The sequence below is a fragment of the Neoarius graeffei genome, chromosome 6 (genome assembly GCF_027579695.1).
Source record: "Neoarius graeffei isolate fNeoGra1 chromosome 6, fNeoGra1.pri, whole genome shotgun sequence".
NCBI classification, from domain to species: Eukaryota; Metazoa; Chordata; class Actinopteri; order Siluriformes; family Ariidae; genus Neoarius; species Neoarius graeffei.
The window spans coordinates 86,596,458-86,623,034 of record NC_083574.1 but is presented as its reverse complement, the minus strand read 5'-3'; the positions used below and the strand labels follow the sequence as shown (position 1 = coordinate 86,623,034).

Sequence of the window (26,577 nt, the reverse complement as noted above, 5' to 3'; positions counted from 1 at the left end):
TGTGCAAAAGGTTTTTAAATGTTCTCACACTGTACTCCTGACAGGAGCATAGTGGGGGGGGTGTTCTTTTTTTTCCTTATCTCTCCTCATGTTGTGTTTCCTTTTTATCTTTATCCCTGTCTTCCTGTCCTGTCTACCCTATGTCAATTGTATGTTGTATATGTACGGACAGGTTGACGGCTAATTTCGCTGTTACATGTGACTAGTGACAATAAAGGGCATCATCATCAGGCCGAGGGCTATAGAAACGGAGATCTGCGCCACATGACGTGGGAAGGGACTTTGACTACTCTAAACTGCTCCATTGTTATAGTTGAAGTTCAAGAAGATAACAGAGCTTGGCTAAACATTAAGCATTGGCCTCGTGGTGCCAATTCAGTCTTGTGTCTTCAGAGCAAAAACTGTCGGAGTTGCCAACAGTTGGCTGACCGACTCCATGTCAAAACATTAGCGAGTTTGGCTAGGTAGTGACGGAGATATCACGTAAAATCAGAGCCAGGTAGCCTATTTGTGAAGATCCTATAAACATGGGCTAAATCAAAGCCTCCGCACTATCAGGATCTGACCTTATTAGCAAAGCTGTCACAGCTCAAACCACAAAGGCTATCCAGAATAATGCACCATAACGAAGTAGCTGATAACGATGCATGTCTGTTGTTCATTTTGTGAATTATTATCCATCCACGACACTTTTTCCATGGAATAAAAACGTGTTCTATTCCCTTCTAGCGGGTTTCATTCATTTGGTTTGATAGCATGCAATATTGTTAGCATATCGCTTATCTTGCGTGTATTACGACACTCCCCCCAATGGAGAACGAGCGTTGAGTATGGTTTACGATATTGCATGGTTGTCAAGACAACATGACATCAGACATTGGAGACGTAAAACGTCCATGGTAGCAAGCGACTGTGACAATTTGAAAACAAACATGGCTGCCAGGTTTGCTTCGTTAAATACGGAAGATTTTGAGAGAATTTTGAAAGAGAAAGACGTGTTGAACACCCGAAAGGAATGTATAATAATAATAATAATAATATCGGCTGGCTTTTTTCCATGGTATATCAGATATATTCCATTCAGCTACTCGTCTTCGACTCGTTCAGTATCATGCTAGCTGAATAGGATATATCTGATATACCATGAAAAAAAGCCAGCCAATATTATTTAAATGTTGTGTGTTGTAGTAATGTCCAAGTATGGTTCAGGTGCCTTGCGAGTGCATGAGGCGGTCTCAATAGACGTTAATTTGTCATAACAACAGGACCATGACCGTGTTAAAATCCTCAAACCAGTTATAATGGGCATTTATTTGGTTTTATTTGTGTTTCTTCAACTGAAACTTCTGAATGTGTCTCCTTGACCAAATTAGTTAGAACTGATGATACAGTGGAATAAATAAGGTGCGTGCCAGGTCTGGGGTCAGCTTATTTTGCTTCAAGTAGCCAGTTCGAATCCTGTAATTGCTTGCTTGCTTGCTTTTTTTTTGTTTGTTTTGTTTTACCAAAGCCAACTTTGTTGGAGGATGTTATCTTTTCAGTTCCGTTTGTTTGTCTGTTCCCAACGTAACTCAAAAAGTAGTGAACAGATTTTGATTAAATTTTGAGGAAAGGTGGGCCAAGGACAAAGGAACAGTTGATTTTAGATTGTGATGCAAATCCGAATATGTGGCTTGGCGGAGGTATGCGCTGTACTGAGTGCTCTTTTGGTTTATTATTATATTCATGATGTTTTCATACAACAGGCCCTGTAGCCAGGCTAACGTGTCATGCGGTTATTTATGCTTACAAAGACAAGTTTAAACACATCAGAGTTTTGTCTTTTGATTGTCAGGAAATTTTGATTCTGCGAACAAATGAAACAAGATTAAAAACATCAGCACTCATCGCTAGTTAACATGGAAGCCAGTTGAACCATAAAACTGGCTTACATTACTTCAGCGTTCTTACTAATGGTGCTATCAGAAAAAAAAAAGCCCTTGAAGGTATGTAGTTCTCAGGGCAGGTTCCCAGTGGGTCAAGTCAAAGTCCCTTCTATGCCAGAATCTGGTCTTCCCAGGCAGTCTCCTGTCCCAGTACTAACCAGCTCTTTGAGGTGTATGGGTACGGCGCCGATCTCCGTTTCCATAGCCCTCGGCCTCTCGCCTATACAGCGAGGGGGCTTGTCCTCCGGTAACTGCGAGAGTTTGACTTCCCCACTCGCATCTGTATTGCAGCATGCCTTGCCAGATGGCAGCAGGTACCATTTTTATGATGGGCTTTGGTATGACCCGACCGCAAGTAGAACTCGTGATCTCCCGGTCGAGAGGCGGACACGCTAGCTACTAGGCCAACTCGTGGTAAACAGTGGATAGTGCCTCCCAAATAAGTTCCTAGAACTGTTTGGTCTGAAAGCGCCGAAGGTATATGGCCTGGAAATGGAAACGCCATGTGGCCCGTTCTATAGTCGCAGGTACATTTCAGATGTTGACTCTGTTGGTCATCGTCAACTCTGTTATCACCAAACTAGGCAATCCATTAACAGAGTTGACATTTTCCACCATTTTGTATCTTGACTCCACATGCGAACATCAAGCTAGCTACCACATGGCATGTGTAAAAATAAAAAATAATTTTTTAAAATTTTAATCATATTATGTTTTTTTTAAGTGATTGAGCGATTCACTCCAACATCACAGTAACAGATTTGACGAATAATTAATCTCCTGTTGGCGTATCCTCAACATTTTGTTCAAATTATTGAGAGAAGAAATAGAACACACCTCACTGCCTTTCTGAAGTTTCCCCTCCAGAGGACGTGATATCACTCAGAGCAGGCGCCGTGCGTGTTATTAAAAGTCTTTGTGGATTTTATGCGGTTTTGTAACAGAGTTGACAAGAACACTGGGACAGATGAAAAATATATATTTTTTCAATGACTGAAATTTCACATAATACAGAAAACAGACTTTCTATCCAAGTGCAATTGATTTTATAACAGTTAATAGAATACGCCCCAAAAAACAGACTGAATCGCTTCCTGTTTATTCGAGTTGAATGGATGAATCAGGAGTCGAAGACAGCCAGTAATGTGGGGGGAGGGGTGGGAGTCATTTAGTGAATGTTTTATGGATAAATTGGGTCTCAAAATGGACATCAAGCATTGCTATTGGTGAAAGTTTGTCGTCATTTGCATTATTGTTAAAAAAAAAAAATCAAAGTCCCTTCCGTGCCAGGGTCTGGTCTTCTCAGGCGGTCTCCTGTCCCAGTACTACCCAACTCTTTAAGGCGTATGGGTGCGGCACCGATCTCTGTTTTGGTAGCCCTTGGCCTCTTGCCTATATATAGCTAGGGTTATGGTGGGGGGCGGGTCTTCTGGTAACTGCAAGAGTTTGAGTCCTCACTCACATCTGTATTGCAGCGTGCCTTGCCAGAAGGTACCATTTTTATGATGGTCTTTGGTATGACCTGACCGCGAGAAGAACTCGCGATCTCCCGGTTGAGAGGTGGACATGCTAACCACTAGGCCAGCTCGCGATATTCTCATCTCATCTCATTATCTCTAGCTGCTTTATCCTGTTCTACAGGGTCGCAGGCAAGCTGGAGCCTATCCCAGCTGACTACGGGCGAAAGGCGGGGTACACCCTGGACAAGTCGCCAGGTCATCACAGGGCTGACGCGTAGACACAGACAACCATTCACACTCACATTCACACCTACGGTCAATTTAGAGTCACCAGTTAACCTAACCTGTATGTCTTTGGACTGTGGGGGAAACCGGAGCACCCGGAGGAAACCCACGGGGAGAACATGCAAACTCCACACAGAAAGGCCCTCGCCGGCCACAGGGCTCGAACCCGGACCTTCTTGCTGTGAGGCGACAGCGCTAACCACTACACCACCGTGCCGCCTGCTCGCGGTATTATTGTTCAAAATTGATTCAATAAAGATTTCTTTTGTGGAAAATAACAAAAGGTTTATCTCGGTGACGTGAAATGTACCGCGAATTCTAGGATGACCCGTATATCTGTCGTTCTTTTTGTTTTATGTTATGTATTCCTCTCCGAAGTCACAGTAAATAAAACGATGCGATCATATTTGTGTGAAGTCCCTGGATTATTACTCTCCCTTGTCAGTCGTCATGGTTCTTTGGCTTCTGGTGCCTTTCTTCGCCGGTTCCGTATCCTTCAGCTTGTCAGAAATGCATGTTTGGAGCTGCCCATGGAGGGAGCTCAGAGCACAATTTTGTTTTTTACGACAGGGGTGTAAAAGTGAATTACACTCTGCAGCTCTAGGGGGAGCCCAGGAGCAAAAAATACACATTCTCAAATAATGCTGCTTGAATTAACTTGTGTACGTACATACGTACTTATTACTTACAGTCCCCACATTGTCCAGCATGCTGTGGCAGATCAGAAAACCATGAAGAAGTGTAAATTTTCTTGGGATTCCCCGCTAATCAGGAGTGACTGGTGTAGTGTAGCTTGCGTTGTGAAAGGGAAATCTGGCTCAGTTTGATCATTTCCTCCCAACTCCTGAGCTACTCGAGTGGTCCACCCACGCTTCTCTGTGTCAGCATGGCATGCAGAGCAAGTTCCAGACTGTTCTATCAGGAGAGCGTTGCAGATCCCAGATCTTCCTTTTCCTCTCTGTAGATTTTTAGTGCCTTGGCCTGCGGGGATCTCGTGCCGACTGACGTGTTGAAGCTTGGAGGGCGTATGGGTGTTATATGACATGACATGCCCGTCGGATATGGTTTTCACAAAGCAGAGTCAGCTGATTGATCTCTCTGAATGAATCCAGGAAAATATTTTTACTTCTGCTTGCATCTTGTTGCTTATAACGCCGAGGATAAACCGATGGGTTTTTGTTTCCCAGATACCTGCTCTGGTTTCATCTGTCCATGTTGGTTGTTTAGGCCGATCATAACCTCATCTAATCTCATTATCTCTAGCCGCTTTATCCTTCTACAGGGTCGCAGGCAAGCTGGAGCCTATCCCAGCTGACTACAGGCGAAAGGCGGGGTACACCCTGGACAAGTCGCCAGGTCATCACAGGGCTGACACATAGACACAGACAACCATTCACACTCACATTCACACCTACGGTCAATTTAGAGTCACCAGTTAACCTAACCTGCATGTCTTTGGACTGTGGGGGAAACCGGAGCACCCGGAGGAAACCCACGCGGACACGGGGAGAACATGCAAACTCCACACAGAAAGGCCCTCGTTGGCCACAGGGCTCGAACCCAGGACCTTCTTGCTGTGAGGCGACAGCGCTAACCACTACACCACCGTGCCACCCCCGATCATAACCTGTGGAAAGGTTTTTCTGGATCTGTGGCTGAAGGCTACATGCTTTATGCTAGTTATTGCGTCAGACTCGTCGTGTAACCAAACCACATAAAAACTGTCAGTCATCGTGGAATATATTTACAGAGGTCTTATTTCATTAGTATGGAATAATAAAGTACTCGGGGCTGTGCTGTTCTAGGGAAGTAAAAAAAAAAAAAACAGTTGAGAAAATAAAACATCGGGATGAAGTGTTTTATTACACTTATTACAGCGATCTTTCACTGATGACCTTTTTTTATTAAGAAAGCACAACACGTCATAATTTTTCTCCAGTTATAGCTACATCGAATGTTGTGGAACATCGTCAGAAATGGTTGACGTCCTGTCATATGAGGCAGCTGTAAACTGTCATTCCCTAACCGGTGTCTCTCTCTCTCTCTCTCTCTCTCTCTCTCTCTCTCTCTCTCTCTCTCTCTTTTTTCCCTTTTCCCCCCTTCCTCTTGAAGTTTATAAGATATAAAATGCAGCTTGTGATGTTACAGAGAAACCATAAGGCGCAAATTCATCCATCTAAGCATTTTCTGTTTTACAAATTGCTGACACTGCAGGGCTCGACATTAACTCTTTAATCCAGTTGGACAAGCAGTGAGATTTTTCACTTGTCCTGACCATAACCTTTTTATTCCTATGTATTTACTAGTGCAATGAAAGGAAAGCGGTGAACAAAGTTGAATAAAAAGCAGGTATAGTCATGATCATCATTACGCTTTATAATTTTTCAATAAAACACAAACTTTTTAGCTGCAACAATAAACAGGCTTGTAGTACTTGAGTACGACTCGTGCCCTAATTTTAAGGACTCGTGACTGGCTCGGACTCGTGCATTAACTGCATTCGGACTCATAAATTGGTGGCAAGGACTTGGATTTTTTTCTTTATTTTTTGTAACATGCCATAATAATTTGGGATAAGATATTTATATCTACATTAATTTTTATACTAATTTCGTGTAAGAGTGTCACACCTGTGTGCCTTGGTGTGTGCATCAGATAGACTCTCAGGTGCTCCGGACAGCGCGCGCTCCACGCGGACTCTCACGCATGCTGTAAACGACTCGTACCTGCACAGGATTAAGGCACAAACAGCACACCGATATAAAAACTGTGAAAACACACTTACTTTGCGAAGTATTGAGTTGCATCGCAACCGAGCCTTATTTCCTTGTTTGGTTTCCTGATCCCTGATTTCCTGTTTCTCGTCTGTGATCCTGTTGAGTCTACAATAGCCCGTTTGTGCCTCACTCGACCTATCGCCTGTTTCACCATTTTACGATTTTGCCTGCCGTTCTGGATTGTTTACCGTCTTCACTTGTATTAATAAACACACCTTCTGCGCTTACATCCGTCTCCCAACCATCTCTGACAGAATACTTCACACTCCCTGATAAAGAGAAGCACATTCGCCTGTTCATACGGCATGTTCAGGAACAAACTAATGTTAATGGCGCTAAAACAGCCACCGTCAAATGGTGCAGTTGGAGTCTTGGACTCGGACTCGACTCGGATCAATAGTGGACTTGACTCAATTTTTTTTTTTAATGACTCGAACTTGAACACTAGGGACTCAAGACTGGACTTGGACTTGAGGTTTAGTGACTTGACTACAATAAAGACAATAAATAGAAACTATCCAAAGCCCCATTGTGGTGGGTGTGGTGTTCTAACCCATTCCCTGATCTGGAGTTTTAAGAGTTAGACTCACCCAAATTCAAAGCTTCTGGGGGAAATAAAGTTAAATCTTGATTAAGCCGGTAAAACTTGAAGTATAAATTAATTTAAAGAAAACAAGTTGGACGTGATCAGGGTGACAGAATCACGTCGTGAATGAAAACAAACCGTGAGTTTGATACTGTTGTAAAATTCCCACAAAATATTTTACCACATTTTTGATGGTTAATGTGGACCATCCAAAAGAAAAATATAATGAATTTCCGAATGAAACGAAGAGTCGCCAGAGATATTAATGTTATTGATGTATTTGATCGCCATTTCTCTGATTTCGATGAGTCTAAAAATGTATAATTAGATATTACGACGTGGTTATTTTTACACACGCATCTGCTGTACTCTGCTTCCCCGGAATTTCATAAACAGTAACACGGCCAGATCACTGAAGGGATTGAAGTAGGTTTGTTGGAACTTTATTGATGTAACTCTTGAATAATTACTATAAACATGGCGATTTTCAACAAATATTCACTCTTCCCATCGGACAGGCAGATGCAGATTTGACTTGTCCAGAGCAAACATTTGGTTGTCCCGGACAGTCGGCCTACCGTTAATGTTGAGCCCTGCACTGGAGACTTTTTCCATAAATGTGAAATAAATGCTTCCTTACAGAAAACACAGACCGTAACAGTGATTTGTAACTATTTCTGTATTTAAATATTAATATTTTTTGTAATCAGTTTATTATTTGCCTTTAGAAAGATGATGATAATGATTTTCCATACAAGTCCCTTTGTAACACTGGCTTTACACGGTGCAGTTTTCTACCTGATTTTACCACCGTAAAAAAACACTCTGCTCATTGAGTTTATTTACTGTTATGACAGTATGAAACTGGTTTATGCTTTCCAGTAAAAAAAAGCTACAAACCTGCGTTCTTTGGCACAACATAGTAAGTTCTAAGACTGTCATCGTATAATCTGACAGGAAGAACACGTTTTGGCACTGTCTGCTATAGTATTGCACCAAGATATTTTTAATTTGAGCTGGCAGTGGGAGCACAAATTGTTACTCTCACTCAGGATCTTTATACTTTATTTTTCTTCTTCTTATTCTCCTAACATTTTTAGGACGCTATTTCTCCCTCAGTTTTCAAACAATCATCACCAAATTTCACATGAAGAATACCTCTGGGCTGAATTAAGTTGCTATTGCTTTTGGTGCTGATCTGGATCACTGATCCGGAATGATCCACGAAAAACAGGCTTTTTTTCCTTACCAACTGTCATTCTGTATCTCTTACCGTTCCAGGTCTATAGGTTACAGTGACCAGACGTCCCGGTTTGTAAGAGCTAGTGCAAATCATTGTGACTTTAGTCACAATATCTATCTAGTTGGGATCAGTTCATGCATTTATATCGTAAAATAGATGACTTGCAACCATGTGATCAAAACGAGCTACGTCATGAGCGGCCGCCATGATGGTGGATCTACAAAGCGACGAGGACGGCAGCCACTGAAAGCGTGTCTGTAAACAATGCTGAATTTTCTCACTGTTACGACGATTTGAACGCTCGAGCGAAGATTCGATACAAAGAGAAGATAGATATGTCTGGGTTTGATCCATATTATTGAAAAAGTCAGACTTTTCTGAAGATAAGACACTTCTACCGACCATCGAGTACCCAGATATCGCGTTCTATCTGGTTCGGCTGCCGAAGAATCAAGTTCAACCTTGGACGAAACACAGCCCATGTTCTGAGCAGGCGCCCAGTCTGGATTGTTTCTATCGTATAATTTTGCTGGCGTTCCGAGAAGCGAAACGGTAATACACGTGTTAAAATTATAACAACGACCGAGTGAACCACGACAAGAGAGAACGCTCATTTTATAGCAAAATTCTATCAACACGAAATAAAATTCTTCCATGATTATATCGAGAAAGCTTTTGAATCTCACCTGAGATAAAACGATCACTGCAAACACGAGCTGTTTTGGTTTTCGCCTCTGTTAGATCAGCCCTGCCGATGTTGTTCAGCCGCTCTCGTCTCCTCTCCGTACTAAGCCTCAGAGTTTCCTCGCCCTCTTTCCAAATCACGGACGGAATTCTATAAAATCAGAACGTGCCACGGTCACAAGTACTGTTGTGCCCACAACCATATACAGCACAAAGATATGGCATCGCTTAAGAAAAAGAACGCTGAAAGCAGCGGAAAAACAAAGACTTGCTAAAAACCGCGTGACTGTTTTGTATGGAATGTCGCTCGACCCTGCATTTGTATCTCCACCAACATGGCCGACATCCAGGTTTCTATTTTGCTTTGACGTCACTTGCAAGTCAAGGATATGGCTAGAATTCCACAGTGTAAGAATATCTAAACCTTGATTTCAATTACAACTATCTGAGCCATGCTGCAAAAGAAAATTAACCAACCAGTCAGATTGGAGAACTTATCAATGCTATGGAAAGAAATAACTTTTTTTTGGAAAATAATCCTATGCTCTTAACAGCGTCTCTGGATTTGTTCTGCAGGAGGAGGACCGACGCACGGCAAATCTTTTCGCGCGAAAGGAGGATGAGAAGAAACGCGAGAGCCACAAACAAGCTGCTCACAAGGTTAGATGCTAAATATCCGGTCACTTTTTTTTTTTTTCTGTACATTTCCTGCAGTTTGTTTTCATAAGGATTACTCGTGCCCATTTTTCTGTGATTATTGTAGCATAATATCTTTAGCAGAGATCCTGTTCCTGCTGCAGGGACAGGCTGCTCATGAGATGAGTCACTAGGAACCCTGAGTGCTTTGGTAACAACACTGTAATTCTGTGAAATTTTCCCTCGGAGCACGGTGTTAAATAAGGAATAAAGCATGATGGGGCATGCTGTTCTAGGAAAATAATCCGTGACAAGGTGGTGTGATACTTTACCATCCAGAAGTGATTATTTTACGATAAGGATTGCAATCTTGTGTTAATTAAAGGAGGACATGTTGTACTTTTTATCCGGTTATAGTTACATTTAATGGTGCGAAAAACCAATAACACTGAGTTGAGTGAATGAGCTAGGTACAGTTCTGTGGGTGGAAACTAGAGGTCTGCACGGGACAGAATTTTCAGTCCCGCTCCCGCATTGTGCAGTCCCGCTCCCGCAAAGAATTATGATTTTCAGTCCCGCTCCCGCCCGTGCCTAGTCTGGCTAACGCAACTTCAAAGTTCTGCGAGCATTGGTCTGGCAAAGATATTAAGCCCAACCGTTTCCCAAAGGCGTGGTTGACCCGCCTCCCTGAAATGCCTCAGTTTGCTACTGGTCGAAGCCAGAAAAGGCTGTGACGAAGCTTAAACCAATCACATCACTCTTTCCTCTGACGTATGTGACGCGACGGAAACTGCTTGAGTACCAGGAAGAAGATAAATACCTCCAGGGCTGCTCTTTGCTCCGTTTTCAATGAGAACTTCCCGTTGAATGCTTTCAATACAGCATCTACCGCTGTGTCAAAGGCTTGCCGCTGCTCCATGTTCGTAATGTTTCTAGTGAATGAAGCGCTTCGGCATAGATTCTGTAAACAATCTATGGCTTCCGGTCGCAGTTCTACTACGTCACTGCCTTGAACACGCCTCTACCCAGGGCCGTTGGAGATGCTCAAAGTTGATTGGCTCCAGATTTTTCGGGAGCTTGGAAGAGCTGGAGATAGCTTGCCTTGCCAGACTAAGCTCGCAACAGGCCCTCGTGTTGCATCACACTTAGGATGGGCGGGCCCAGGCTAGCCCGCGCATGCCATATTTTGTCCCGCTCCCGCCCGCAAATCCCGCATGATGCAAACGTTCACGTTATTTCTCAAAGTTCTTGTCATTGGCTTGGGGAATTAAACATGCTGAGCTTAGCTGAGCTCTCCACTGACCGATCCTTCACCTAGCGCACGTAACGAGGGTGCGCGTTGCCAGGCGGCATGCGCAGCTGAGGCTTTACAGAGATACCCAACACACCTACCAAAATCTACAGTGGATATTAAGAATATTGTACATTGCACATAGCTTATATGTCACTCCTCACATTTACATTCTAGGAAATACAAGTAGGCCTATAAGAAATTAATATAATTTAAAGAAACTGCGTGATGGTGCCCCACCCCCTACTTTGAGTGGAATCGGAAACGTACGCGAGATTAGACCACATCCGCAAATTTAGGCATCTTAAAAATTTTTTATTAATGCCAAATAAAATATCCAGCACAAATTATATATGATAGACATAAATTAATAATTTATAAATTTTATTTTAAACACGTTTTTAGTTAGCGGGACTGCAGCTTATCACCTCTCCCGCCCACTCCCACATTGTGCACTCCCCCTCCCGCCTGCGCCCGCAATGAGCTTTCAAATTTTGTCCCGCGCCGCACTGCTTTGCATCGGGTACCGCGGGACTCCCGCGGGAGTGCAGGGCTCTAGTGGAAACGAACACCTTGTTGATACGAGATGTCGGAGGAAAATGGACAGATTGGTTCAAGCTTTCTTTTTTGCCAGGAAGGAAGGATATAGCAACTCTTTACAATCGTGGTGAGCAGAAAAGCATCTCAGCATGCAACAAAAAACAGAAGAGCACACTGGGTTCCACTCCTGCAGCCAAGAACAGGAATCAAGAACAAGTTCAGATTAAAGTGGCCAGTTAGAGATACCCAGATCCTGTATTAGGCCAGTGCTTTGGTGGGTTGGATATTTGATCCAATCCTGTAAGACTGAAATTGCCTTTGGGAAAATTGGCTTTGTGAAAGAGACTCGGTCTTATTTTTATTTGGATTAGTCTTTATACAGTGCTCAGCGTAAATGAGTGCACCCCCTTTGAAAAGTAACGTTTTAAACAATATCTCAATGAACACAAACAATTTCCAAAATGTTAAGACAAAGTTTAATATAACATCTGTTTAACTTATCACGTGAAAGTAAGGTTAATAATATAACAGATTACAAATTTTTCAGTTTTACTCAAATTAGGGTGGTGCAAAAATGAGTACACCCCACAACAAAAACTACTACATCTAGTACTTTGTATGGCCTCCATGATTTTTAATGACAGCACCAAGTCTTCTAGGCATGGAATGAACAAGTTGGTGACATTTTGCAACATCAATTTTTTTCCATTCTTCAACAACGACCTCTTTTAGTGACTGGATGCTGGATGGAGAGTGACGCTCAACTTGTCTCTTCAGAATTCCCCAAAGAAAATAATTTCTTTACACCACAAAGGTGAAGGCTACAAGAAGATCAGTAAAGCTTTACTTATCAGTCAGAATACTGTAGCAAAAGTGGTACAAAAATTTAAGAAACATGGAACTGCAACCATCTCACAGAGACGTCCAGGTCGTCCACGGAAGTTAACACCTCGACAGGAGCGTCTTCTGATGAGAAGGGTTGGAGAAAATCAAATGCAAGTTCACTGCAGTTATCTAAAGAAGTAGAAAGCCAAACTGGGGTGACTATTTCCCGTGACACAATACGGTGTACACTGCAGAGGAATGGCATGCATGGATGCCGTCCACGAAAGAAGCCTCTCCTAAAGCCCAGGCACAAAAAAGCCCGCCTAGAGTTTGCCAGGGCCCATGCTGACAAAGATGAAGACTACTGGGACTCTATACTCTGGAGTGATGAGACCAAGATAAATGTTTTTCATTGTTTCCCACAGAAATTTTGGAGACTATGGGGGCAGCCCATGGGGGGGGGGGGGGGGGGGGGGTGCGTGTCCAGTTGAATTGCAGGGGTGCGCGGGGGGTTGTTTAGCGTGTGGCGCGCGTGTCCGGTTGAATTGCAGGGGTGCGCGGGGGTTGTTTAGCCTACTAATACTACTACTAAACTAAGACTAACAAAGAACACATTCGTTGGTATTGGTTATGTACCTTGTATTTTATTTTAGCATGTTGCTACAGAGGGCAGTCCTACAAGAAGAACATACGGTATTACAGATAGCAATCAAACCAAACCAAAAATCCTACAATACTTCACACCCTGAACTCCTACAAAAAGTCCTACAAAACAAGGACTTCTAGCTCTGCTGTATGTCAAAAGTGACCCTGACAAATGCCTGCCCTATTTACAAAGACCACCCCCTGAACTTGTGCATTTGATTTTTCTTGGCTTTGAGAAAGAGTTCGCGTGCCCTTTCATAATTTATATCTTCTGGTTGTGGCCCATTAATGGAAATCCTCAAGCAGGCGGCCAGGTGCTCTCCTTGCAGTCTGTTCCGAAGGTCTGTTTTGACCTAAAATGGCGAACAACTTGTTACTACAATGAGTCATGTGATTGTACTGTAGAGCTCACTGAAATATTTAATTAAGTGAAAGTGAGATTGAACTTAGGTGGGATTTGAGCATAAAAACAATGGGTAAATGTAAATTGAAATTCACATCACTGGTTTGCCTGCAGATGTCCTTACCCTGTTCATTGTGGAAAAGTCTCTTTCACAATTCACGCTCGACACCGGCACAACAAGGGCAATCGCTGCTAAGTGGCTTAGTAATGGGTATATCTGCCCCCATTCATCGCACTCACTTGCTAGGAGTGTTATACCAATTTGACATCCTGACTAATGCTGTGTTCACACTTATACCGGTACGATAGTGGTATAACTGTATCGATACAAAGTATACCGGTACAGTTTAGTGCATCTGTCCACATTAGCGAGAAATGTTTGCGGTTTTCTTTCACGGTAGTTGAAATGCGCGTGCGCGAAATGTTTCCGTGGTTACCGAGTAACTTCCTTCCGAGAATATGGCGGATGAAACAACGTGTGTGTGCTTTTTGTTGTCAATGTACAGTCTGTATTTCTGGTGGTCGTTTATTCAGTCGAATCGTATAAAACGCGCGAGGCAGTTGAGAAAGAAACAAAGAAAACGAATCTCCCTTTCTCCCCCCTCACTTTCTCCCTCTTTCCTTCTCTTCCCCTCCCTTTCTCCCTCTTTCCTTCTCTTCCCCTCCCTTTCTTTCCCTTTTCCCCTCTTCCTCCTTTCTTCCTCCCTCTTTCCCCCTCTCCCTTTCTCCCCCCTTTCTTTGCTCCATGTAGCTCCACGGTCGTTTTGAGCCATTTTGACGTTTTATTTACAGCTGGAAAGCACGGGCGTATTGTATTGTATGAATAACCCGGAAGACGTAGGAATGGTTCATTGCACTTGCGCATTATATTTGTATCGATACAGAACCGCTTCATCTGTCCACACTACAGCGAAGCGCTACAGTACCGATACTGTACCGGTACGAAACCCATACATTTGTGGGTTTCGTACCGCTACAGTTATACCGCTACAGTACCGGTATGGACCCTTTTCACGTGACGTCACGACAAACGCGGCCGCCATTTTGGACGTGTACTACCAGTAGTTTACCACAGCCAACATTTGAGGAACGGCAGCAAAGAAAGTGTTTATTTTCAGCAAGACGTCCATCATGCCACTATATTGTTGTGCACCTGGATGTAGTAACCATCAACAAACAAGGCAAGGGTTATCATTTTATCAGATCCCGACGGAGAAGATGGATAGCGGCCATTAACAGATTGGCAGCCCTCGGGATACCAACGCTTGTGTAGTGACCACTTTGTTGGACGAATAAAATTAGCCAGAAAAGGCATTACATTGCTGTTAACATTCTGTGGCGGCGAGTGTGTAACCAAATAGGCTAAAATAACCCATTGTAACCTCTTTGTTCTTCTGTAGTAGCTATTGTTGACTAGCTAATGTCAACAAGTAGCTGGTATGTTACTGTAGCAATGTTTACGTTCAGTCATTTGGATGACTGTTAAAATCTTTCAGTCTCAAGTTTTTCCTTTACTGGATTTACTAGTTTACTGTAATTATGATCCGGCAGCTATTTACACCGGATCCAGTGTAAATAGCTGCCGGAGCCAACGTCCGAGAATTAAGCAGCGCGCTCTGGCTTGCTCGCCCTCAAATTAAGCAGCGCGCTCCGGCTTGCTCCCGGAGTGCTCCGGCCGAGGTTCCGGAGCTCGATCCGGCTTGCTCGCCCTCAAATTAAGCGGCTTGCTCCAGAGCAAGCCGGAGCGTGCTGCTTAATTTGAGGGCGAGCAAGCCAGACCGCGCTGCTTAATTTGAGGGCGAGCAAGCCAGAGCGTGCTGCTTAATTCTCGGATGTTGGCTCCAGCAGCTATTTACACTGGATCCGGTGTAAATAGCTGCCGGATCATAATTACAGTAAACTAGTAAATCCAGTAAAGCCGGAGCGCGCTCCGGAACCTCGGCCGGAGCACTCCTGGAGCAAGCCGGAGCGCGCTCCGGAACCTCGGCCGGAGCACTCCTGGAGCAAGCCGGAGCGCGCTCCGGAACCTCGGCCGGAGCACTCCTGGAGCAAGCCGGAGCGCGCTCCGGAACCTCGGACGTTGGCGTGTATGTGTATGGCGATGGGTTTTTAACAACATAGGTATACAGATCATGTGGGCCGAAGTCAGGTAAAGACGAGGGCTTGGTGTACTTCCATACGTCAGTGAACAATCCTGGTGGAAGCAGGTAAACGTCGTTCTCTAAGCCTGCTAACCTCAATTTTTGCAAATACCTCTCCCTCTGCTCGCCCTGTAAATGCCCTACGTCGCTGGATAGTGAAGGTGTTTTCTGTATCTCGCTCCTTTTTCTTTTATGTTTTTCGTTTGTCGCCTTCCTCACATTCAAACTGATTCGAGCCGAAGTCCACTACATGTCCAAAATGGCGGTCGCGTTTACGAAGGTCACATGACTGAAAAGGGTCTATAGTTGCTCGTGTGGACAGGTGTTGTGGTACAAAAGTAGTTTCGTATCGGTACAAAATCCCTAGTGTGGACAGGGTAAAAGACAGCAAGTAGTTGATGTTAGGTCTACCTCAGTCACTACCTCTTCATCCTGAAGTGAATTTTGATCCCTCTTTTTGAAATAATTCAAAATGCTCATGATCTGAATTAACAAAACAAATTTAGCATCAGTTTAATAAGGATCGGAGATTTTCTGTTACAGCTGTAGCGTCTACAATAAGGCTGACATCGTCACCTGACATTCAACGCGTTGCATTAAGGCCTACGTTAGTGGAGAAACACTCTTCATCAGTAAATTTGAAAATGATCAAATTCGAGTCAAGAAGTTAATTTAATTAAGTAGGTAACTAACATTACATCCCCTTAATTATGTGGCCTAATAGCTTCAGCTTTAGAAGGTAGCCTATTAGAAAAGGCTAAAAATAATTTAACGTCTTCCGCCTCACCAGTAACAAATCGCATTAAGGCCTACTAGCACTAATTCTCAAAAGTGGCATCGAAGTTCTCTCTGTTAGAATAGACTACTTTTCCCTTTTAACATGTACATGCAGACCTAGATGAGTTTATCACTGCTGTCACTTCACGTCTCCATCACTTGGATAGACTGCGCACATACAATGTCAAGCGGGAAGCACTTCGCCGGTGAATTTGGAAACGACCTGATCCTGGTAGGATGATAAAGTTAATTTGACAAATTAGATAACTGCGTAGGGCTAACTAATATTGCCTCAAAATAGCCTACTGTTGCCTTACAGAAAAGGTAGGTTTGCCAGTACGAAATGGACAAAGTAATTTTACTGAAACAATACACTTAACGTCATCTAGCGCTCTCCTCCATACGCCTATAAAGCACAATAGCGTAGCCTAAATGTCACCTTCTCAATCGTGTCAGAGGCTACATAAAGTTGTATAAACTTACCTTAACATGTAGATGCAGACAGGATGTAGCTTATCAGAGTTGTCTCCTCACGCTGTCTCAGATAGGCAACGCACGCAATGTCAGGCCGGGTGCGTCAGTGTTGCCGTGTGTGCGTGGGCGGGCGCGGACTGAGACTATGGCGGCCCAAATCAGACTATGGTGGGCCGCCATGGTCTCGTCAATGTGTGGGAAACACTGTTTTTGGAACTGATGGCTTCAAAACTGTATGGCGTCGCAAAGGTGAGGAATACAAAGAAAAATGCCTGGTGCCTACAGTGAAACATGGTGGTGGCAGTGTCCTTATGTGGGGCTGCATGAGTGCTGCTGGTGTCGGGGAGCTGCATTTCATTGATGGCATCATGAATTCACAGATGTATTGCTCTATACTGAAAGAGAAGATGCTACCATCACTCCGTGCCCTTGGTCGTTGTGCACTTTTCCAACATGACTAAACACACATCTAAGGCCACTGTTGGATTTCTGAAGAAGAACAGGGTGAAAGTGATTCAGTGGCCAAGTATGTCTCCTGATCTGAACCCAATCGAACATCTATGGGGAATTCTGAAGAGACAAGTTGAGCATCACTCTCCATCCAGCATCCAGTCACTAAAAGAGGTCGTTGTTGAAGAATGGAAAAAGACTGATGTTGCAAAATGTCGCCAACTTGTTCATTCCATGCCTAGAAGACTTGGTGCGGTCATTAAAAATCATGGAGGCCATACAAAGTACTAGATGTAGTAGTTTTTGTTGTGGCGTGTACTCATTTTTGCACCACCCTAATTTGAGTAAAACTGAAAAATGTGTAATCTAAGTTATATTATTAACCTTACTTTCACGTTATAAGTTAAACAGATGTTATATTAAACTTTGTCTTGTCAACATTTTGGAAATTCTTTGTGTTCATTGAGATATCGTTTAAAATGTTACTTTTCAAAGGGGGTGCACTCATTTATGCTCAGCACTGTACATACGAGATGTTTTTCAACTTTATTATCTCTGCCAAGTAGGTTATGTTTTCAGTGCGGTTGGTTTGTTTGTCTATCTTTAAGCATGATTGTGCGAAACCTACCAGTACGATTTCTATGAATCTTGGTGGAAGAGTGTAGCATGGGCCAAGGAAGAAGCGATTCAATTTGGGAGCAGATCAAAGTCACGGGGCAGACCCACGAATTTATTTGCATGTTCGCCATCGTTCGCCGTACAGCTTACAGTCAAGTAGATGGAAGTAAAGTTCAGTAGTGATAAAACATAACCAGTGTAGAAATATGACCTCTCCATATCACAATCCACAGCCACGGTATCAGTAATCCTCTAGAATACACCTGTAGGTCCGTAATATATCCAGATATAAAATGGCTGCGGTTGCAGATTTGCATATCATAAAAGCGCCAACTGTTGTGCATGATGGAGATCTGCGCTCTCCAAGTGCCTTTCGAGTTATATTTGCGATGTCAGTGATTTTTGTGTGAAAGTTTTTTTTTTCCTTCAAATTAAAAAATATCTGATGGGTATTGATATTTAAATTATTCCACAAAATCGAGTCGTACGTGAGCTGATGGCCAAAGAGGCGCATAGCACTGAGTTGTCTATAAGCCATGTCTAACAAGATTGAGTGGAATAACTGTTTTATTCTATCCAAATTCACTGGATTTTGAGAAACGGAGCATTTTTATTTTTTTGCAAATTTGATAAATAAAAACTTGAATGCAAAACGTCCGACAAAATCATTTCCGCTTAGAATGTAAACAAACCGGCGAAATGACAGGAGCAATTTGTGACAAATGTGGTGGTGGTGATAATAATCATTCTTGAAAAATTAAAATAAAAAAAGATACGTTCTTAGATTCATCAAATACTTTTATTCCATATTTTGTTGCTATTTTGTATTTTTTGGGGGTTTGTTTACGAGTAGAGTTTTTATTTCGTCCTCGGTTGGTTCAGTCACACTCCGCCATGTTCTTCTTCTTCTTTAGGGTTTTTTGGTGGTTGTTGGCAAACCAACTTAAAGGTAAGGTGCATTACCACCACCGACTGGGCTGGAGTGTGGAACAGGAGATGTTTGGGGGGCGGAACCTACAGTTGTGGTTAGAAGTTTACACAGTGACATGAATGTCATCTTGGATATGGATGTCATGGCAATATTTGGGTTTCAGTAATTTCTTTGAACTGTTCTCTTTCTGTGGCAGAATGATTGTACAGCATACAGCTTTAATTAAAAAAACACTAGAATTTGGTGCACAAGTTTTAATTTTCTTTGGGCGTTCTGAAATCAATAAAGGGTCAAAAATATACATACAGCACACCTAATATTTGGGTAAAATGTCTCTTCGCAAGATTCACCTTGACCAAACAGTTTTGTTTCCCATGAACAAGCTTCTGGCAGAATTCTGCTCGGATATTTCATGACTCTTCGTGGTAGAATTGGTAGAGTTCAATTACATTTTTTTCTTGGCATGGACTCGACTTATAAGCACAATCCATATATTTTCAGTAGGGTTGAAGTCAGGACTTGTTTTAAGCTTAATGTTAGCCTGCTTTATCCTCCACAACCAGCTCTGATGCGTGTTTGGGTTCATTGTCCTGTTGTAACTCCCAAGTCATGTTCAAGTTTCTGATGGTTTATGCTGAAGAATTCTGAGGTAGTCCTCCTTCTTCATTATTCCATCCACTTTGTGCAATGAACCAGTTCCACTGGCAGCAAAACAGCCCCAGAGCATGATGATCCTACCACCACCACCAGCTGGTACAGTGTCCCTCTGTACATGGTGGTCATTGTGGCCAAACAACTCAATCTTTGTCTCATCTGACCATACAGCTTTCCTCCAGAAGGCTTTTTCTTTGTCCATGTGGTCAGCTTCAAACTTTAGTTAAGCTTGAAGGTGTCAATTTTGGAGCAGGGGGTTATTTCTTGGATAACAGCCTCTTAGTCCATGGTGATCTGAACTGTAGACAGTGACCCATCAGCTTCCAGGTCATGGCAGGGCTGTGCCATGGTGGTTCCCAAGTTGTTCCTGATCATCCAAACCGATTTCCTTTCAGCTGAGGGTGACAGTTTGGGTTTTCTTGAAGCAAAGTGACTATACCTCACAATAACTTGGATACAATTGTTTGACCTGATCTTGGAATTTGCAGTTGTTTAAAAATGGCTCCAAGAGACATTCCGGAGTTGTGTACATCTGTGATCCTCTTTCTCAGATCTGCACTGAGCTCCTTGGACTCTCCTATTTTACTGTGTGTTGATCAAGCCAATGAGTGCTGTAAACAAACCCTTTTTATGAAGGCACAGAGAAGCTACCAGCTGTAGTCAATCATGATCTCTAACAGGAAGTTAAGAGACCTCAGCCTTGGCAAGATAAGAGGCATTTTGGAAGGTTCAGCACCTCTGAATTAATAATCTAAGTGAGCGTATGTAAATTTTTTGACCCTGTCTATATAATTTTGACCCCGTGTTGATTTCAGAAAACCCAAAGAAAATTAAAACTTGTGCATCAAATTCTAGTTTGTTTTATTTTTTTATTAAAGCTGTATGCTGTACAATCATTCTGCCACAGAAAAAGAACAGTTCAAAGAAATTACTGAAAGCCCAAATATTGCCATGACATTCATATCCAAGATGACATTCATGTCACTGTATGTAAACTTCTGACCACAACTGCATATTCTTTTAGCTGTTTGTTTCTTTTAAATGCTTGATAACAAAGTGATGTATTTGACTTGATGCACTCCGCCATTTTGTTTTTCTCTACTCATGGTATACGAGCTGATAGACAAGTAGTCGAGTAGCCAATCAGAGCGTGCGATTGCTCATATCCAGTGAATGTGGAGAGAATAATAATTGTTAGACGAGGTTCCAGTAACAGTATCAGAAAAGGATAAAGTGTTAAAAATGCAGGTTGTTACCAAGAAGGCTTTCCATTCTGAGGATTTTCCTTCTGACTGTCGGAAAGCGCTGACGCTGGCGACACCTTCCATAAAAACACGGATAGAAAACAATGCAACAACATGTCAAGACAGAACTTTGCTTTTCAAGTTTTTTTTTTTTTCCTTCTCCTTAATTGAGCTTTAAGTGAAGAACTGGTAAAGTCTTGTATTTTTGTGTAATGTGGGTGATTTATTTGTTTTCGTTCTTGTCTGTGCCCGTGGGTGGAACGAAAAAGAAATGGCAGAGGCGAGGAGGAGTTGATGGTTTCTGTGTAATTAAAGCCAGCTAATCCATGATGAAACGTCAACTCCTTCATGCCTTATTACACACACACACACACACACAGATAGAGAGAGAGAGACAGATAGAGAGAGGGAGTGGCACATTCCATACCTGGTCAAGGAGGAACCAAATAAGGGGCAAAAGGAAGCTAGAATCCATTCCTCGTTCCTCTATGATGAGAATTGCATTATGGGTAATACATAGAAAGATGTAATGACCAATAATTGAGATTATTCTCTCCACATTCACTGGATATGAGCAATCGCTCACTCTGATTGGCTACTCTACTATTAGGCTCATATGGTATACTGTGAGTAGAGAAAAACAGTATATGAGGCAGAGCGTGTTGATGAACCAACCGAGGACGAAATAAAAACGCTACTCAAAAACAAAACCCCAAAATGATCAAGTATTTACAACCCCAATTTCAAAAAAGTTGGGACAAAGTACAAATTGTAAATAAAAACGGAATGCAATAATTTACAAATCTCAAAAACTGATATTGTATTCACAATAGAACATAGACAACATATCAAATGTTGAAAGTGAGACATTTTGAAATTTCATGCCAAATATTGGCTTATTTGAAATTTCATGACAGCAACACATCTCAAAAAAGTTGGGACAGGGGCAATAAGAGGCTGGAAAAGTTAAAGGTACAAAAAAGGAACAGCTGGAGGACCAAATTGCAACTCATTAGGTCAATTGGCAATAGGTCATTAACATGACTGGGTATAAAAAGAGCATCTTGGAGTGGCAGCGGCTCTCAGAAGTAAAGATGGGAAGGGGATCACCAATCCCCCTAATTCTGCGCCGACAAATAGTGGAGCAATATCAGAAAGGAGTTCGACAGTGTAAAATTGCAAAGAGTTTGAACATATCATCATCTACAGCGCATAATATCATCAAAAGATTCAGAGAATCTGGAAGAATCTCTGTGCGTAAGGGTCAAGGCCGGAAAACCATACTGGGTGCTCGTGATCTTCGGGCCCTTAGACGGCACTGCATCACATGCAGGCATGCTTCTGTATTGGAAATCACAAAATGGGCTCAGGAATATTTCCAGAGAACATTATCTGTGAACACAATTCACTGTGCCATCCGCCATTGCCAGCTAAAACTCTATAGTTCAAAGAAGAAGCCGTATCTAAACACGATCCAGAAGCGCAGACGTCTTCTCTGGGCCAAGGCTCATTTAAAATGGACTGTGGCAAAGTGGAAAACTGTTCTGTGGTCAGACAAATCAAAATTTGAAGTTCTTTATGGAAATCAGGGATGCCGTGTCATTCAGACTAAAGAGGAGAAAGACGACCCAAGTTGTTATCAGCGCTCAGTTCAGAAGCCTGCATCTCTGATGGTATGGGGTTGCATTAGTGCGTGTGGCATGGGCAGCTTACACATCTGGAAAGAGACCATCAATGCTGAAAGGTATATCCAGGTTCTAGAGCAACATATGCTCCCATCCAGACGACGTCTCTTTCAGGGAAGACCTTGCATTTACCAACATGACAATGCCAAACGACATACTGCATCAATTACAGCATCATGGCTGCGTAGAAGAAGGGTCCGGGTACTGAACTGGCCAGCCTGCAGTCCAGATCTTTCACCCATAGAAAACATTTGGCGCATCATAAAACAGAAGATACAACAAAAAAGACCTAAGACAGTTGAGCAACTAGAATCCTACATTAGACAAGAATGGGTTAACATTCCTATCCCTAAACTTGAGCAACTTGTCTCCTCAGTCCCCAGACGTTTACAGACTGTTGTAAAGAGAAAAGGGGATGTCTCACAGTGGTAAACATGGCCTTGTCCCAAATTTTTTGAGATGTGTTGTTGTCATGAAATTTAAAATCACCTAATTTTTCTCTTTAAATGATACATTTTCTCAGTTTAAACATTTGATATGTCATCTATGTTCTATTTTGAATAAAATATGGAATTTCGAAACTTCCACATCATTGCATTCCGTTTTTATTTACAATTTGTACTTTGTCCCAACTTTTTTGGAATCGGGGTTCTAAAAGAAACAGAAAAAGTTAAAAGAATATAATTTTTTTCACCCCCTCCAGTATCTCTTGTTCCACACTCCAGCCCTGTCGGTGGCAGTAATGCACCATTAAGTTGGTTGGCCAACCGCCAAAAAAAAATCTGAAGAAGAAACCCCAAAAAATAAAAATAAAAAAAAGTAACAAAATATGGAATAAAAGTATTTAATGGTAAGAATGTATCTTTTTAATTTTTTTTTATTTTTCAAGAATTATTATTATTATTATAGCATTTTTCACAAATCGCGATTGTCATTTCGCTGGTTTGTTTGTATTCTAAGCAGAAATGATTTTGTCAGACGTTTTGCATCAAGTTTTTATTTATCGAATTTGCAAAAAATAAAAATGCTCTGTTTTTCAAAATCCAGTGAATGTGGATAGAATAAAACAGTTATTCCACTCAATCTCGTCGTACATGGCTTATAGACAACTCAGTGCTACATGCCTCGTCAGCTATCAGCTCATGTACGACTCGATTTCATGGAATAACTGTTAGTTAGAACTCGAAGACAGTGTTGTAGTCGAATCACTAAACCTCAAGTCCAGTCTCCAGTCCGAGTCATTAAAAAAATTTCAAGTCGAGTCCACGATTGATCCGAGTCCAGAACTCCAACCGCACCATTTGACGGCGGCTGTTTCAGCACCATTAACATTAGTTTGTTCTTGAACATGCCGTATGAACAGGTGAATGTGCTTCTCTTTATCAGGGAGCGTGAAGTATTCTGTCAGAGATGGTTGGGAGACGGATGTAAGTGCAGACGGTGTGTTTGTTAATACAAATGAAGACGGTAAACAATCCAGAACGGCAGGCAAAATCGTAAAACGGTGAAACGGGCAATAGGTCAAGCGAGGCACAAACAGGCTATTGTAGACTCGGCAGAATCACAGACAAGGAACAGGAAATCAGGGATCAGGAAACCAAACAAGGAAATAAGGCTCGGTAATGTATCAGCAATGCAACTCAATACTTCGTAAAATAACTGTGGTTTCATAGTTTCTATATAGGCACGCTGATTGCGCCTTAATCCTGTGCAGTTACAAGTCGTTTGTGATGCGTGCTGTCTGGAGCGTCTATCTGATGCACGCACCAAGGTACGCAGGTGTGACACTCTTACACGAAATTAGTATAAAAATTAATGTAGATATAAATACCTTAGGGCGGCACGGTGGTGCAGTGGTTAGCACTGTCGTCTCACAGCAAGAAGGTCCGGGTTCGAGCCCCGTGGCCGGCGAGGGCCTTTCTGTGTGGAGTTTGCATGTTCTCCCCGTGTCCGCATGGGTTTCCTCCGGGTGCTCCGGTTTCCCCCACAGTCCAAAGACATGCAGGTTAGGTTAACTGGTGACTCTAAATTGACCGTAGGTGTGAATGAGAGTGTGAATGGTTGTCTGTGTCTATGTGTCAGCCCTGTGATGACCTGGCGACTTGTCCAGGGTGTACCCCGCCTTTCGCCCGTAGTCAGCTGGGATAGGCTCCAGCTTGCCTGCGACCCTGTAGAACAGGATAAAGCGGCTAGAGATAATGAGATGAGATGAGATAAATACCTTATGCCAAATTATTATGGCATGTTACAAAACATAAAGAAGAAAATCCAAGTCCTCGTCTCCAATTTATGAGTCCAAATGCAGTTAATGCACGAGTCCAAGTCGAGTCATGAGTCCTTAAAATTAGGGCATGAGTCAGACTCAAGTACTACAAGCCTGCTAGAAGAGCATCGTAATTAATTATGTTAGTGTTTTTGATTCATAAAACCATCTTGTATCTCATTTTCATTGTCCAGTGATGCTCATAGCTCTGGGTACCTGAAGTCCTGTTTGTGATTTTGTCTAATTTTTCCAGTCATCTCATCTTTCTCCCATGGCTTCCATGAGTAGTATTTGGCACGGCCATCTCCTGTTCCTTCTGACAGCCAGTGATGGCTCTTTCGTTCCTGTGGAGATGTACACTACCGTTCAAAAGTTTGGGGTCACTTTGAAATGTCCTTATTTTTGAAAGAAAAGCACTGTTCTTTTCAATGAAGATCACTTTAAACTAATCAGAAATCCACTCTATACATTGCTAATGTGGTAAATGACTATTCTAGCTGCAAATGTCTGGTTTTTGGTGCAATATCTCCATAGGTGTATAGAGGCCCATTTCCAGCAACTCTCACTCCAGTGTTCTAATGGTACAATGTGTTTGCTCATTGCCTCAGAAGGCTAATGGATGATTAGAAAACCCTTGTACAATCATGTTAGCACAGCTGAAAACAGTTTAGCTCTTTAGAGAAGCTATAAAACTGACCTTCCTTTGAGCAGATTGAGTTTCTGGAGCATCACATTTGTGGGGTCGATTAAATGCTCAAAATGGCCAGAAAAATGTCTCGACTATATTTCTATTCATTTTACAATTTATGGTGGGAAATAAAAGTGTGACTTTTCATGGAAAACACAAAATTGTCTGGGTGACCCCAAACTTTTGAACGGTAGTGTACATCAGTCTCATAAAGCTCAATGAGCATCTCAGTGAAAGGAGAAATGAGAGTGGTGGCTCTGTGTGATACCGGGTTGGGTGTTGCTAAAATCTGCTAAAAAAAAAAAAAATCTGTGACCACCAAAATGGGTCAGAAAGATCCCAAAAATATCTGCCACGGGCACCAACGGCATCATCTTCAGCCTTATTTTCACCTTTGTGTTATTGATCACAAAAAAAAAAAAACGCAGCATACATATTGTGTTTCTTATTAAAAGGCTTATTATATGAAAAGCTGCTTCAGATGTGTGAAGTGGTTGAGTCACACTTTAAGCCAGAGTTTGTTAAAATTAGGCGAAGGACCAGTTACAGGGTTTAACACTTGAACGTCGTGCAAGAGTTTTTTCTTTCTTCTCTTTTCACCTCTTTTCTTCAGAGGACAATAAGGATTTCATCTCATCTCATTATCTCTAGCTGCTTTATCCTGTTCTACAGGGTCGCAGGCAAGCTGGAGCCTATCCAAGCTGACTACGGGCGAAAGGCGGGGTACACCCTGGACAAGTCGCCAGGTCATCACAGGGCTGACACATAGACACAGACAACCATTCACACTCACATTCACACCTACGGTCAATTTAGAGTCACCAGTTAACCTAACCTGCATGTCTTTGGACTGTGGGGGAAACCGGAGCACCCGGAGGAAACCCACGCGGACACGGGGAGAACATGCAAACTCCGCATAGAAAGGCCCTCGCCGGCCACGGGGCTCGAACCCGGACCTTCTTGCTGTGAGGCGACAGCGCTAACCACTACGCCACCGTGCCGCCACAATAAGGATTTGTTAACGGTAAATAAAGTTATAGTTTTATGGGCTATTACAACCACTGTTAAGAGATTGTGGCGAGCAAAGAAGAATTGGGACGATCAGAGAGATGAGGAAAGCAGGCGGTTATACAGAGAGATGAGACAGAAGGCAAAAAGAGCAGTAGCGAAGGCGAAAGCAGATGCATACCAGGAGTATGCATCTGTAGATTTTTTTTTTTTTTATTCTCTAGGATCTTATTAAACAATCTCGTTAGGAACTCCACAGCCGTCTTACCCAAACATCTCCAAGCCTCAATCGGGATACCATCTGGTCTGACTGCTTTCCCAGTCTTCATTCTTTTCATGGCTGC

At 42.5% G+C, this 26,577-nt stretch overlaps 1 protein-coding gene across 5 annotated transcripts in view; it reads left to right on the top strand.

The window, feature by feature from the left end:
• Positions 1–26,577, top strand: part of LOC132888134 (leucine-rich repeat-containing protein 49) — a 148,670-nt gene that overhangs the window by 78,015 nt on the left and 44,078 nt on the right. For all 5 annotated transcript variants that reach the window (XM_060924154.1, XM_060924151.1, XM_060924150.1 and 2 more), the window contains one exon: positions 9,537–9,620. In XM_060924154.1, coding sequence (XP_060780137.1) covers positions 9,537–9,620 — 84 coding nt within the window. The remainder of the gene's footprint in view (positions 1–9,536; positions 9,621–26,577) is intronic.